The sequence below is a fragment of the Taudactylus pleione genome, unplaced genomic scaffold (assembly GCF_031769625.1).
Source record: "Taudactylus pleione unplaced genomic scaffold, aTauple2 ptg000015l, whole genome shotgun sequence".
NCBI lineage: Eukaryota > Metazoa > Chordata > Amphibia > Anura > Myobatrachidae > Taudactylus > Taudactylus pleione.
The window spans coordinates 32,089,125-32,102,722 of record NW_028284417.1 but is presented as its reverse complement, the minus strand read 5'-3'; the positions used below and the strand labels follow the sequence as shown (position 1 = coordinate 32,102,722).

Here is a 13,598-nt window from a genome sequence, read left to right as displayed (position 1 = left end):
GATTTGGATGTAATTACCCTCAAATTAAATCTGAAAGTCTGCAGTTAAAACACATCTTGTTTGTTTCATTTCAAAGCCATTGTGGTGGTAAATAGAGGCCAAAATATAAAAATTCTGTCAATGTCCCAATATTTATGCACCTGACTGTACATACATACAGGGCTCGACAAATTCCGGGGGCCAGGTCGCCATGGCGACCAGATTTTGGTACCTGGCGACCAGATAATCCAGGATGGGAAGAAGCAGACTCTCATCAGCCCTAGCGGAGAATATGTATTTATTTACTATTTATTGCCGTCATAAGGAGGTTGCCGGCTGTCAGTCTATGCGGCCATGATTGATTAGTCCAGCTCTGCCTACAGCAGGTGATCTTTGATTGACTCTCTACACGCACATGACATTGTGCAGTGTAGAGGAGCCCAGCAGCAGCAACTGGCATGCAGCCACCTGGACAATCATGAGGGAGGTAGACACTGTCACCTTGAGCATCGCGGTCCGGACGCCCAATCATGCAGCCCCCATGGGTAAAGATGCCCAGAAAGCCACATCACCAGGAGGACACCGCGCCTGAGAGAAATAGGCGCCAACACCTGACCGGAGATCAGATTGAGATGAGGAGAGAAAACAAGTAGTGTGGGGAGAGAAGCCAGCAGAGTGAGGAGAGGACTTGGAGACCGGAGTCTTGGGAGAAGAGCCTCGCTGCTTTGGGAAATGGGTGAGGTGGCAAAGGCTGCCGTGAGCCAGGGAGTGGGTGAGGAGCCTGACTGGCAGATTAGGGAAGAGTGAGGATGCAGCTGGAACAGGAGAGTGAATGAGTATGCTGACACTGGCATAAGGGGAGGGCAAATGTGTGAGGAGGCTGACATGAGGGGTGTGGAGGATGCTGCATGAATAAGGGAAGTGGTGAGGAGGCTGGGACTGGAATAGGGGACTGGGTGTGGAGGCTGGCATGAGCGGAGATGAGGCTGTAGGAATGAGGGGACTGGGTGAGGAGGTTGAGGCACGCATAGGTGAGGGGGTGTGGAGGCTGGCACAAAGAGGAGGAGGCTGCATATTGCTGGAATAGGTTGATGATGCTGGCATAAGGGGAGTGGATGTGGAGGCTGGTATCAGGAGAGGAGGAAGCTGCAGGAATGAGGACTGGGTGATGAGGCTGGTATAGGGGAGTGGAGGCTGGCATGAAAGAGTAGGATGCATACAGCTGGAGGAGGCTGAGGCTGGCATAAGGGGAGTGGGTGAGGAGGCTGGCATGAGGGGAAAGAAAGAGGCGGCTGGAATAGGCGAGTGAAAGAGGAGACTGAGGCTGGCATAAATAAGGAGTGTGTGAGGTGGCTGGCAGGGGAGGCTGCATATTGCTGGAATAGGGGAGTGGGCGAGAAGGCTAACACTGGCATCCTTTATATTTTAATAGATAAACGTGAATATTAAAACATTCACATATATTAATACCAATCAGGGAAAATCCTTAGTTTGAGTTAAAAATGTCAGGACTTAATTTAGAACCCCTTGGACACGCTACTAATGAATAATTAGGCTAATTGGACACTTCCAATTAGCTTAATTTAGTTTAATAATTACATGTCCTTATTGGTTTGGGGAAAAATGTATTCTAAAAATATATATATATTTTTTTATATTATACTGGGACAGTGATCTGGTTCCTACACTTTCATTCTGGCTCCTAGATCTTAGAAAAATTTCTCAAGCCCCGTGTGTGTATAATGTGTGTGTACCATGAGTGTAAAACTGCGGCACTCGGAGACTGGTGTATAACAAATATTTTAAGTGGTGTTACAAAAATTCAACGTTTCGGAGCTCTGTGGCCCCCTTTGTCTCGCTACTTCTGTAAAAACAAACTACACTATATCACCTTCTCTTTCCCTGGCTTGAATGAGCCTTCTTCAAAGGTGTTCCAGTAGATTACATCCCATTTACTCATCCCTATATGAACTATACCATTGGAAACCAGATAAGCTTTAAAGTTCTTTTCTTTGGTACGCACACTAATTTTGAGCACCAGTTATCACCTTATTTAATTTACTACACTATCAGGCGCATATCTCTTTAACCCCCTTTTTATATATATATATATATATATATATATATATATATATATATATATATATATACATACATACATACATACATACATACATACATACATACATACAGTCAGGTGCATAAATATTGGGACATTGACAGATTTTCATATTTTGGGCTCTATTCACCACCACAATGGCTTTGAAATGAAACAAACAAGATGTGCTTTAACTGCAGACTTTCAGATTTAATTTTATGGTAATTACATCCACATCAGGTGAACGGTGTAGGAATTACAACGGTTTCTATATGTGCCTCCCACTTTTTAAGGGGCCAAAAGTAATGGGACAAACTAAACAATGCTAAATCTAACTTTCACTTTTTAATACTTTGTTACAAATCCTTTGAAGGCAATTACAGCCTGAAGTCTGGAATGCATAGACATCACCAGACGCTGGGTGTCCTCCCTGGTGATGCTCTGCCAGGCCTCTACTGCAAATGTCTTCATTTCCTGCTTGTTCTTGGGGCATTGTCCCTTCAGTTTTGTCTTCATCAAGTGAAATGCATGCTCAATCGGATTCAGGTCAGGGGATTGACTTGGCCATTGCATAACATTCCACTTTTTAGCCTTCAAAAACTTATATATATATATATATATATATATATATATATATATCCCTCCCTTGTACGAAGAACAGCTCTATCCTGGTGAAAAATAAAAATGGGGAGCGACAATAGAGCTACCAAATCAGAGACACTGGATGCAGAAGAGATAGCGAGGAGAAAGTGTCTTCGCTGTCAACCATTTCAAGTCTACAGAGGCTCAAATGGGGAAACCTGTAGCCCCTTAAGACAGATCCCAGGGTGCAACCGGTTGGATAAAAGGAGGCTGAACTCGCAAAACTCCCTGAAAAAAAATTCTAATATCTGGCAAAGAAGCAGTCTTTCTTTGGAACCAGACTGAGAGTGCAGAAACATTTACTCGCAATGTAGCCAGGCAGATACCAAGGTCTAATCCAGCCTGGAGAAAAGCCAGAACCCGGGAAACCCGAAATGGTTTAGGGTCATACTTCCTACGTGAACACCACTGACCAAAGGAATTCCAAACTTCCTTTTTTCAGATGGTCTTTTTTCAGCCACCACAGGAAGAAGAAGCGAACCTCAGGAGTGAGAAGGATCCTTTGGGACCTTATTAGATGATTTTGTCCACTCCACCTGGAGAGAATCAATCTTTGCAGAGGACTGGAATGGAACTGAGCATACCCCACCATGTCGAAGGTGGACACCATTGATCCCAGGACCTGCATTGCTGATAGAATGGATACCCTTCGTTTACGTATCTGCAATGATATGGATGTAATCTTGTCCTCTGGCAGAAACAACCCTTGTGCCTGAGAATCCAGAAATGCTTCCAGATGTACCATCTGCTGTATTGGAAGAAGAGATGATTTTTTTTTTCCAATTGATGATCCAGCCGTTCCTTTGTAGACAGGCTATTGTCAATTGAAGATGGTGTTGCAAAACAACTGGAGTCTAGGCTATTGTCAATTGAAGATGGTGTTGCAAAACAACTGGAGTCTGTGCCAATATCAGAAGGGCGTCCAGATATGGAAGTATTCAGATACCCTGACGCCTTAGGTAAGCCGTCATGACTGCCATCATTTTGGTAAAGACTGGAGGGGCCGTCGACATACCAAAAGGCAGTGCTTGAAATATGGAATGTTGCTGCAGGACAGCAAACTGTAGAAATCCTTGGTGGAATGACGTAATGGGAACATGTAGATACACATCCTGAATGTCCAGGGAAACTATAAAATCCCCAGGCTCCATTGCCAAAATAATTGATTGGAGAGTTTCCATACGAAACTTGGGAATATGGATAAACCTGTTGAGTGTTTTGAGGTTCAGGATAGGGCGAAAAACCACATTTGGTTTCTAAACCAAAACAGATTGGAACAATAACCCCTTCTCTGTTGTGACTCAGGGACTGGGATTATTACCCCTGCGTGCAGTAGAGATTGAGTAGCCTCCTGCCAAGGCCTTGACCGCATCTGATGGGGGATCTGTCCCAAAAAACTTTTGGGGAGGATGCCTCTTCAAAGAGAGGGCATACCCCTGAGAGACCACTTCTCTAACCCAGGTATCTGTTATTTGACGCTAATAATCCATAAATTGAAGAAGTCAGCCTCCCACCGTGGGATCCCCCAGGAGGAGGCCCGTCAGGCCGAAGGTTTGTCGCCACATTAAGAAACTGGACGTTTTGTTGGCCCCGACCTCCAGGTTTGTCGCCTTGTTGTCTTGCGAAAACTATCTGATTTGGAGAGCGAGTAATCCTTTGCTCTTCTCTGAGGTCGAAAAAGGAGAAAGTAAAAACTGCTTATGTTTTACTGTAGGCGTAGAGGGCAATTTTGCTGATTTTGAAGCTGCCAGAGTAGAAATAATCTTGTCCAACTCTGCTCCAAAAAGTATCCTTTTCTGGAAAGGAAGTTTCCAGAGCCGCCTTTAAATCCTGTATCAGCCTTCCAGGATCTTAACCAAATGGCCCTGCGTGCTACTACTGAAGCTGCTGATACATTGGAAGCTATAATTTCAGCATCCACTGCAGCTCTTCCCAAATAGGAAGCTGCTTCCAGTATATGGGAGACAAACATCTGTTCTCTGGTAGAGAATCTTCCAATTCTTCAACAGCTCTAGCTACCCAAGCTCCAGCCAAAACTGGATGGTTATCTGCTCCAGAAGCTGAAAATATTGTCTTAAGACATGCTTCAATCTTTCTGTCTGTAGCGTCCTTCAGAGAGGATGCCGATGAACTGGACAATGTAGCATTTTTAACGAAGTGCAATACATGAGCATCTACAGTAGGGGGAACCTTCCACTTAGTACATGCAGAAGCTGGGAAAGAATACAATGATGTTTATCTTTTATTGACATAAAACCGTTTATCCAGGATACCCCATGCCTACTCGGTAAGCTCAGTGAGCTGCTCCGCTATAGGAAACTCCATTTTGACCCCCTTTCTGTGGTGATTAAATAGTGGAGCCTTCTTATTAGGGTCTGGTTCATCATTCTGAATATCTAGGACTGATTTAATCTCCTTCACCACTGTGGATGGAAGGTCCTTCTTTCCCGAGCTAGACTCTGGAGAAGAACCCTGTGCACCGTCTGGTTCCTCTGATGATGCGTCTGAATCCTTAAACTTAGCAGATCGTCTGTGTTTAGGTTCCTTAGTAATAATCACCTTGTTTCAACATTTGATGGTCCCATACTCTGACTACAGTGGCCGTAAACATTCTCCCAAGAAGTATGCGTAGGAGTTATAAACATAGCATGCTGTGAACACCCCATACAAGAAGGCATTGTGGGAGCAGCCATGCGTTCAAAAACTGCTTCATTATCTGAGACAAAGATGATACCCAAGATGGCTCTTCTATATTGGACTGATGTGGCTCTTTATAGCAGGCAATACACAAACCATCCTTAACAACGTCCTGTGAGGACAAACTTACAGGTTGTACATGAAATCAGCACAGGAGCCTCTGTGTCCTGTTTTACCTTTTTATATCTTGACATTTTTCAAAGTAAAGAAAACAATACAAATGCAGTTTGACAGCCTTCACAAATTCAATTTAAATGTGAAGTACCCAGAGAGAAAAAAAAAAACACCTCAGAGGGATGGAGAGGGGAATTCAATTAGAGGAGAAAAGCCAAATTCACCTGTTTTTTTTGTGAAAAATTTGCCTAAAAATAAATTTGCCAAATTCAATTCCAGGACAATTTCGCCTAAGTGGAAACAATTCTCCAAAAAAGATTCTCCAATCAATAGCAGGTGAAAAGAAATGCAAAATCTTTATTTTGGGGCGCAAACGTGGGGAAACAACTCAGACCCCTTGGGACAGCCCCCCAAAGGACAAATCTGCAAAAACACCCCAAAAAAGACATGTCATTTTTGGGGTGAAAATTTAAAAAGTGGGGGGATAAACATAAAAGTAGCGAATTAGACTTCTTGGGGGTCCCCGAGTATGGGTCAGGTGTTTTGGGATTGCAGGTGAATGCAGCAGGTGGATTTTTCACGTTTTTTAAAAGTTCACTTTATAGATATAAAAACATGCTAGCACCCATTTTAAAGCACCCCAAATTTGACAAGAATACTTATTTTCACCAAAAAATACAGCTTTATGCCATTCTTCACCACTTTTACAAAGATGCTAATAGCAAGCAATTTACACAACTTAAGTACGCAAAATAGTCTTAGGGCTATTAGTACACATCTATATTGATTCCCTAGGTTAGTGCATCTTTTTCTGGGGTACAGACTGATTTCCCCAATTCCTTCAGTACTTTTCACCTGTTCCGCATTAACCTATTTCCGTTTTCACCTGTTTTGCAATTGAATTAGGCGAAAAGCGGGGACGAGCATGGAATAAATTCGCCTCTGAAACAGGCGAATGAAGCGAACTGTCAGACAGGTGAAAACTTCGCCTCTAATTGAATATGGCTCGGAGAGTTGATAGTCAGAAATAAAGGACAGTATCAATACAGCAGCTAGCAAACAGTCACATACAATGCATATGTAAATACAGGTTGAGTCTCCCATATCCAAATATTTCGAAATACGGAAGTTTTTTAGCATGACTGAGATGGTGAAACCTTTGCTTTTGATGGTTCAATGTACACAAACTTTGTTTAAGGCTCAAAATTATTAAATATATTGTATAAATTTACCTTCAGGCTCTGTATATAAGGTGTATATGAAACAAATGAATTTCTTACTGTATATGTACACAAACCTTGTTTGAGCCACAAAATTATTGAAAATATTGTATAAAATTACATGCAGGCTGTATGTGTAAGGTGTATATAAAACATAAATGCATTCTGTGTTTTAGATTTGGGTTCCATTTCCAAGATATCTCATTATGGTATGCATATATTCCAAAATACAGAATATTCTGATATCCATAATACCCCTGGTCCCAAGCATTTTGGATATGGGAGACTCAACCTGTAATCGCAGTATGCTCTAAATCAACTACTCAAACACGAGGAATGTTAGGTTATAGAGCACTGTATACCTTAACCACGGAGAGGTATACATGGAGACTGACCCAAACCCCCCTGAGACAAACAGTAGCGCACCGATAGCAGGCTGTGAGCGTTTCACATACACGTGGAGGGAAGGCGTAGCAACCCAGATGCGCAAAACCTTATTGAAGGACTCAGTCTGGGTCTGGGGAGGAGCTTCTGGGGGAGCGCCTACCTCCCCTAAGCTGCATCAACCAGCCGGGTACGGAGGCCTCATGGCAGCAGATAAGCGCCTGCTGCCGATCCCCGGCATCAGACGATAAGACTCCGGTGGTCTAGTGAGGACGCGGACAATCCTGGACCCTGACTGCAGCGACTTCTGGTGCGTCTCTGACACCAGAAGCAATGACTGCCGCTCGTATTTCCCTATAAGCGAGGAATCTCCTTACCGATCATCTTCGTGCGTCAGGTTGCAGTCCAGGTCCCATCGTTGCTGCTAGCAGGCTAAGCCGAGACCCCCCCCCCCCCAATCACCATCACAATTTCTGATCTTTTGGCCCTGCAGAGGTAGATGGAGTCGCTTTATCTGAGTCTTAATACAGATGCTGAGTACTGCTAATTCAGAACATAAGAAATAAAATAAAACGTAAAATAAAAGCTTAGTACCCTATTACAAAAGGTGCATCTTGATCCTGCCGCACCAAACGAACAACTGAAGGCCTGTGGCTAGGGGTGGGGTTTATATGGAGGAAGACCCAGTGCATCCTGGGATCTGAAAGCTTTAACTGTTTGGTGGCTGGATCTCTCCAGCCACATTACCCCATGGTATCCCTGTGGATCTCTATGGACCCTGAAGAAGAAAATTAAGAAAATGTTATGATTGTTGACCTATCAAACCACTCCCTATAATTTATTTATTTATTTTTAGGTCAATAAGGCACAGTATATAATGCCTCACCATCACATTACAGGAATGTATTATGACCTCTAGCCTTCTGTGTATATTGGCCCCTTCCCTTCTCAGTGGTCCTGTCGGCGGTCCTTTTGTGACATCAATACTCTATCATCAGCATCACTAATTTAAGTCTGCACAGAAATATGCAACTCTAACTGAATACGGGCTTTAGTCTGAATTCTCAGAGGCGAAAAGCCGTAATCGGCGAAAAAGTTTCGCCTATTGCTGCTTTTGGCCTGGTCGGAACTTCTCTCCAAATTAAATTCCAGCCGGAATTCGCCTATACGGAAACTCAATGCAATGTATATGAATAGCAGGTGAGAAGTGCAAAATCTTTATTTTGGGATGCAAACGTGGGGAAATGACCCAGAACCCTTGGCACACACCCCCCAAAGGACAAATCTTGAATAAAAAGTAAAAAAAAAACCCCCAAAGAATGCCCCCAAAAAGTACTTTCATTTCAAAAAGTGGGGGGGACAAAGATAAAAACTAGCGAAATAGACTTTTGGGGGGTCTGCAAGGATGGGTCAGGTGTTTTTGGGATTGCAGGTGCATGTAGCAGGTGTGTACATTGATTCCCTATGTTAGTGCATCTTTTTGTGGTGCACAGACTGACTTCCCCACTTCTGACAGTACTTTTCGCCTGATCCTCATTCGCCGTTTTCCGTTTTTGCATGGTTTGGAATTGAATAGGGCAAAAAGCGGGAATGCGCACAAAACGTTTTCACTCTTGAAACAGGCAAAGGAGGCAGAAAGTAGGACAGGCGAAAACTTTCCGACTTTTCGCCTCTAATTGAATACGGGCCTAAGTAGCAATCATAAATGTGTCACATGCTGTATGGTCAGAGAAGTGGTGAGGAAGAAAAGGACAGGCTTGGGACGGGACTGGGCTAGAGATGCAGGTAACTAAAGAGAGGTAGGATCATAATTGAAGCCAGGACAATGGAAAGTAATTCATTTAAAATACTGTCCTCAAAGTCCCCCCAAAAAACTTGTTTTTAAGGCCTGTGCTTGAACTCAGGTGACATTTAGTACCTCAGCCATTTGATTTAACCATCTAGCCTTAAAAATCCCAGACACTAAGGGGGGCTTTAAGAACCTGGTTTGAGAAAAACAAATTTAAGGTTAACCACATACCTGTGGGATGTGACCACAGCATGATGGGCTTTCTCTGCCCTCCTCCATCCCCAGACAGTTTAAAAGGAAATCCTTTCAGCACTTGTGCTCGTCTAGCCCCCGACTGTAATGTAGCAGTCTCTGTCCGCCGACATCACATGCTGGTTTAGCACCCCAGAATGCCATGTGATCTGTATTCTGGGGAACATGTGCCGATTACAAAAGTTTCCCTCTGACCTCGGTTATACGCTGCTGTCTGAAGGTGCCCATCCACTAGACTATTAAATTGAGTAAATGAACGATATCGTTCAATCGTTCATAAATCGTTTGCAAATTGATGAGAAAAATGTCTAAAATGACCAGCGATGCGCGCTCCCGCTGGTCGTTTAGACATCTATCAACGGGCAAACATGCTGGACAACTGCATGTTTGCAGATGATTGATGTGCCTACACTGAACAACTGCTCGTTCAGTGTAGGCACATCACAGACTGACAAACGACTGCACGATTACAATGTCTTAATCGTGCAGTCTTTTTTATGTCTTTTAGTGGATGGGCACCTTATGAGTACAGAGATCAGTTGTAGCAGGTGACTTTGCTAATCAGTCTCCCCTGAGACACTGCGCTATTCATGAGGGGGAGTGATAATGTTACTAGGGAGATCTGTTACCACTGGAGAGGTTGTGGGTGTTCTGTTGTCACAGAGGGATAGGTTTATAAAAAAAACAATAGAGACATATGGACACTTATGCCAGGTACATACTGGAGCGATGTCTGCACAATATGTCGTTTCCAGCCAAATCGGAACGACATAACGGCCATATCACTCAGTGTGTACGGCCAATATATGCGCTCCCGCGGATGCTTGCAACATCGTCCAGTGGGCCATGCTGCACATCCAACCAGACTATATTGCAAGCGGCCCCGTTGCAGGTAATGAAGGACGGTACGAGGTATCGTTCCATCTTTCGTTACCTCATTCTGAGAGTTTGTACCCATGATCCAATATGTCGTCCCGACATATCGGCTGGGTACACATTGCTCAGTGTTTAGCCAACTTAAGTGGAGCTTATGTTACAAAAACCTATGGACATGGGGGAGGAGGGGTAATGCCACAAGAGACATATGGACCATGGGGGAGTCAATCGATATAGGAAAATCCATGGTGACACAGGTTATGTGAGACATGCCTCCTGGGTGATTTTAGACACCATCTTTGCATACCTTATTAAAATAGCGAAATACTTTTTTTATATTTCTCAATTAATTGATTAAAGAAATACTGTAAAGTATGCCATTTTTACATGCCATGGTGATTTGTACCTGTATGAATGATGTGTGGTAATGAATTATTATGCAAATGTATAATAATAATTTCACTGTGAATTAAGTTTAAAACCTGTATGTACGTCCTGTGGTGTGCAAAATATAGCATATTTAAAGTTCTCATACCAATGCCAAACCTGTTGGTTTACAATTGAATGTACAGATGTTTTCTAGCTTAATTCATCTGCTGTCTTCTTTACCATTTTCCCTGATTAGGAAATATGATTTGCTCGCAATTTTCTTTTACTACATTAAGAAGGAAGGCCTTTATTGCATAACTATATATTAAAAATATTAAGAACTTAATTTAGGGGGGTATTTATCAGAGTAGGGAGAGAGATAAAATTGTGAGAGATAAAGTACTAACCAATCCGCTTTCAATTTACATTTTGAAGGCTGTGTTTAAAAAATTATAGTTATTAGCTGATTGGTTGATCATTTTTTTTTTTTACAATTTATCTCTCTCCCAGCTTTGATAAATACTCCCTAAAACTTAAATAATGAAAAGAAAACGTTTACTTTATGAAAGCATGTTATGTTGTCATTTAATGAACAGCATAAATAATTTGTCCACTGTTTACAGAGTATAGATACTTTATTTTGCCATTTACTCATTTATAATAAGTAAATTGCTGACGAGTGCAATGGTAAACCAGAGCATTTAAACTTCAGATGAAAGAAAATGAAATCCAATCTATCCTCTTATGCTATCGGGTTCTTTGTTAGCAAGACATTTCTGTTTTTGAAAGTATTTTTGCACTTCCATAGGGAGGCTTACAGAAGATTGCTGTCTCACTTGGGTGAACAAGGACAAGATGAGCTACGGATACTAGAAAATGAGAGATTTTAGCCTTCTACTGGTGTCCAAATTGGCACTAAAGCACAACCATAACATTCAGTGAGAGTTTTGGTATTTGCTTGATTCTTTGAAAAAATAAAATGTCTTGGAACTGCAGTATCACTAAAGACATATGGGGGGGGGGATTTATCAAAGCTGATAGAGAAAATTAATGAGAGAGAAAGTACTACCCAATCCGCTTCCAATTTACATTTTGCAGGCTGTGTTTATATAATAATTAGGAGCGGATTGCTTGGTATTTTTATTTTTTACAATTTTAGCTCTCTTCCAGCTTTGATAAATACTCCCCTAAATCATTCTCTCTCTCTGAGAAATACTTCACTGACTGTCTGGCATTTTGAGTCCTGTTGTAAACTTCTATGTAAATATGACTATTTTACAGTGCAATTTGTAAATTTCATTATTTTCTATTTATGTTGATGTTGGCTCGAATATCTTGATTTTTTTTTTTTTTGTCTTATTTGATACTACCACTGATATTTTAACATTCTGAACAACTCTCCAAAATTATAAAAAATGATTATGAATGTGTTTTAACGTTTCTCCTTTCTTCACTTTTTATTATTTTACTGTAAAGGTGACATGATTGTATTTTCTTTTTCCTGGCGGAACATAGGGGAATGTGTCAAAGCTAGGAGAGAAATAAAGTACAGACCAGTCAGCTTCTGTCATATTACAGCCTGTGTCTGAATGAAATGACAATTAAGAGCTGATTGGTTGGTACTTTATCTCTACCCCTTCGCCCCCCCCCAGTTATCACAAATTATTTAATTTACTGTGTAATGTGTATAGGCACACTTCCTGATGTGCACATGACATTACAGGATTCCAACACAAACCGGAAAATACAACATACATGAAATATGCTTTTTGTTTACAATATTTTTATTTATATGCACTTGGGTGTGCTGTTAGCAGCAAAGGTGAATGATTGCAAATGTACAGTAATAGTTTCACAATTCTTTATCACAGTTTCTTTGATTGTTTCTTTTCTTCAATATGAATTTCAATGCAAAAGTCCACTAACTAGCTCACAATGAAACAGTATGGAAAAATATCTACACGATATCTACATGATGTAAAAGATACTTTTCATTTGACATTCTCTTATCAATCACATACATCAGATCAGTTGCATATGTTTTATGATGTATTGCCCTTGAGGTTTTTTTTTTTTTTTTTTGTTCGAAAAATATAAGTTTACAGACACGAGACTGGAGAGCACTACTCGTGAAAATAAGTGGCTGCTTTAGCTTGGAGTCAATGTTCTCATTACACAGTTATTGTAGATTATAAATAATTGTCATTAGAGTTAGTGAGATATTAGCATGTTTGCACATTCACTGTTCTCTAGTGATCAGTAATCCCAGCATAAAAAAAATATTTTACAATCCAATGTTTGCAGTGTTGTACATAAGTTTCAGGCACAATGATTCCCTGCGCTGAAGAGCTTACAATCTAATTTTTTATGCTGATGGCATCAAATAGTGATTTGTCACAGGAAAGGTGAATGCAGAGATATAAAAATGCAGTAAATGTATTGCACCCACATTGTGTTCCTACCACTGAGATACACCTTCCTCTGATAAGACATTGTTTCTGGTAAGTCACTTTTTACATTGTGCCTATCCTATGGTGAGGAACCTGCAAAGTCTGCAGGTTAGGACAAGTGAAGTAAGGAGCGGGGAGAAAACATGTTGCTATCCCATTGGAGGCAAAAGGTAGTGTAGGTCCATAGAACACTTCTTCTTTGCCTTCTCTGCTAACGTCCATCACCTGAAGGTTTAGAAGAGAATTAAAACTATCATGTAGATACATTCATCATTTATTTGAAAGATTATATTAATTTGGCCCACATTTTTTCTTAACATATGTGTACATCTTTTGGAGTAACACCACCATTGATGGAATCCCAAAGAACAATTGACCAACTCCACAAACTCAATGTCTTGACACTAAATGTAGTCTCAACAATAATCAAATTGGATATCCCCATTATACCCAACAGGAATAGTACTATGGCTCATCAAACAACAAATAAGACACTGCGATCTTCATGATGGGGAGTGATAATGTTAATTACTAGTTCACATAGTATTTCAATTGTGATGGCTATTTTCTTTTGCTGGTGGTTTGTTTTTTGTCTGCTTTTTGTAGGGGTAAAAACAAAATGTTTTATTTTGGATTATTTAACTAGAATTTGAGCTGTAACTGTTACTTTACTATCTGTAGAACATCTCTACTGAGATTTTCCAAGATCAGTATATTCAGCTTGCTTG

General features: G+C 41.2%; 2 protein-coding genes across 3 annotated transcripts in view; one reads left to right on the top strand and one right to left on the bottom strand.

Annotated features, from left to right (window-relative positions):
- The window catches only part of MMS22L (MMS22 like, DNA repair protein), a 134,666-nt gene extending 122,850 nt beyond the window's left edge, over window positions 1-11,816 (top strand). The window contains exon 24 of the mRNA XM_088472142.1: window positions 11,229-11,816. Within this exon, the coding sequence (XP_088328268.1) occupies window positions 11,229-11,310 (82 nt within the window). The 3' untranslated portion in view covers window positions 11,311-11,816. The remainder of the gene's footprint in view (window positions 1-11,228) is intronic.
- A 381-nt stretch (window positions 11,817-12,197) lies between these two features.
- KLHL32 (kelch like family member 32) overlaps window positions 12,198-13,598 on the bottom strand; it is a 228,100-nt gene continuing 226,699 nt past the window's right edge. For both annotated transcript variants that reach the window (XM_088472157.1, XM_088472167.1), the window contains one exon: window positions 12,198-13,095. In XM_088472157.1, the coding sequence (XP_088328283.1) occupies window positions 12,934-13,095 (162 nt within the window). In that variant the 3' untranslated portion in view covers window positions 12,198-12,933. The remainder of the gene's footprint in view (window positions 13,096-13,598) is intronic.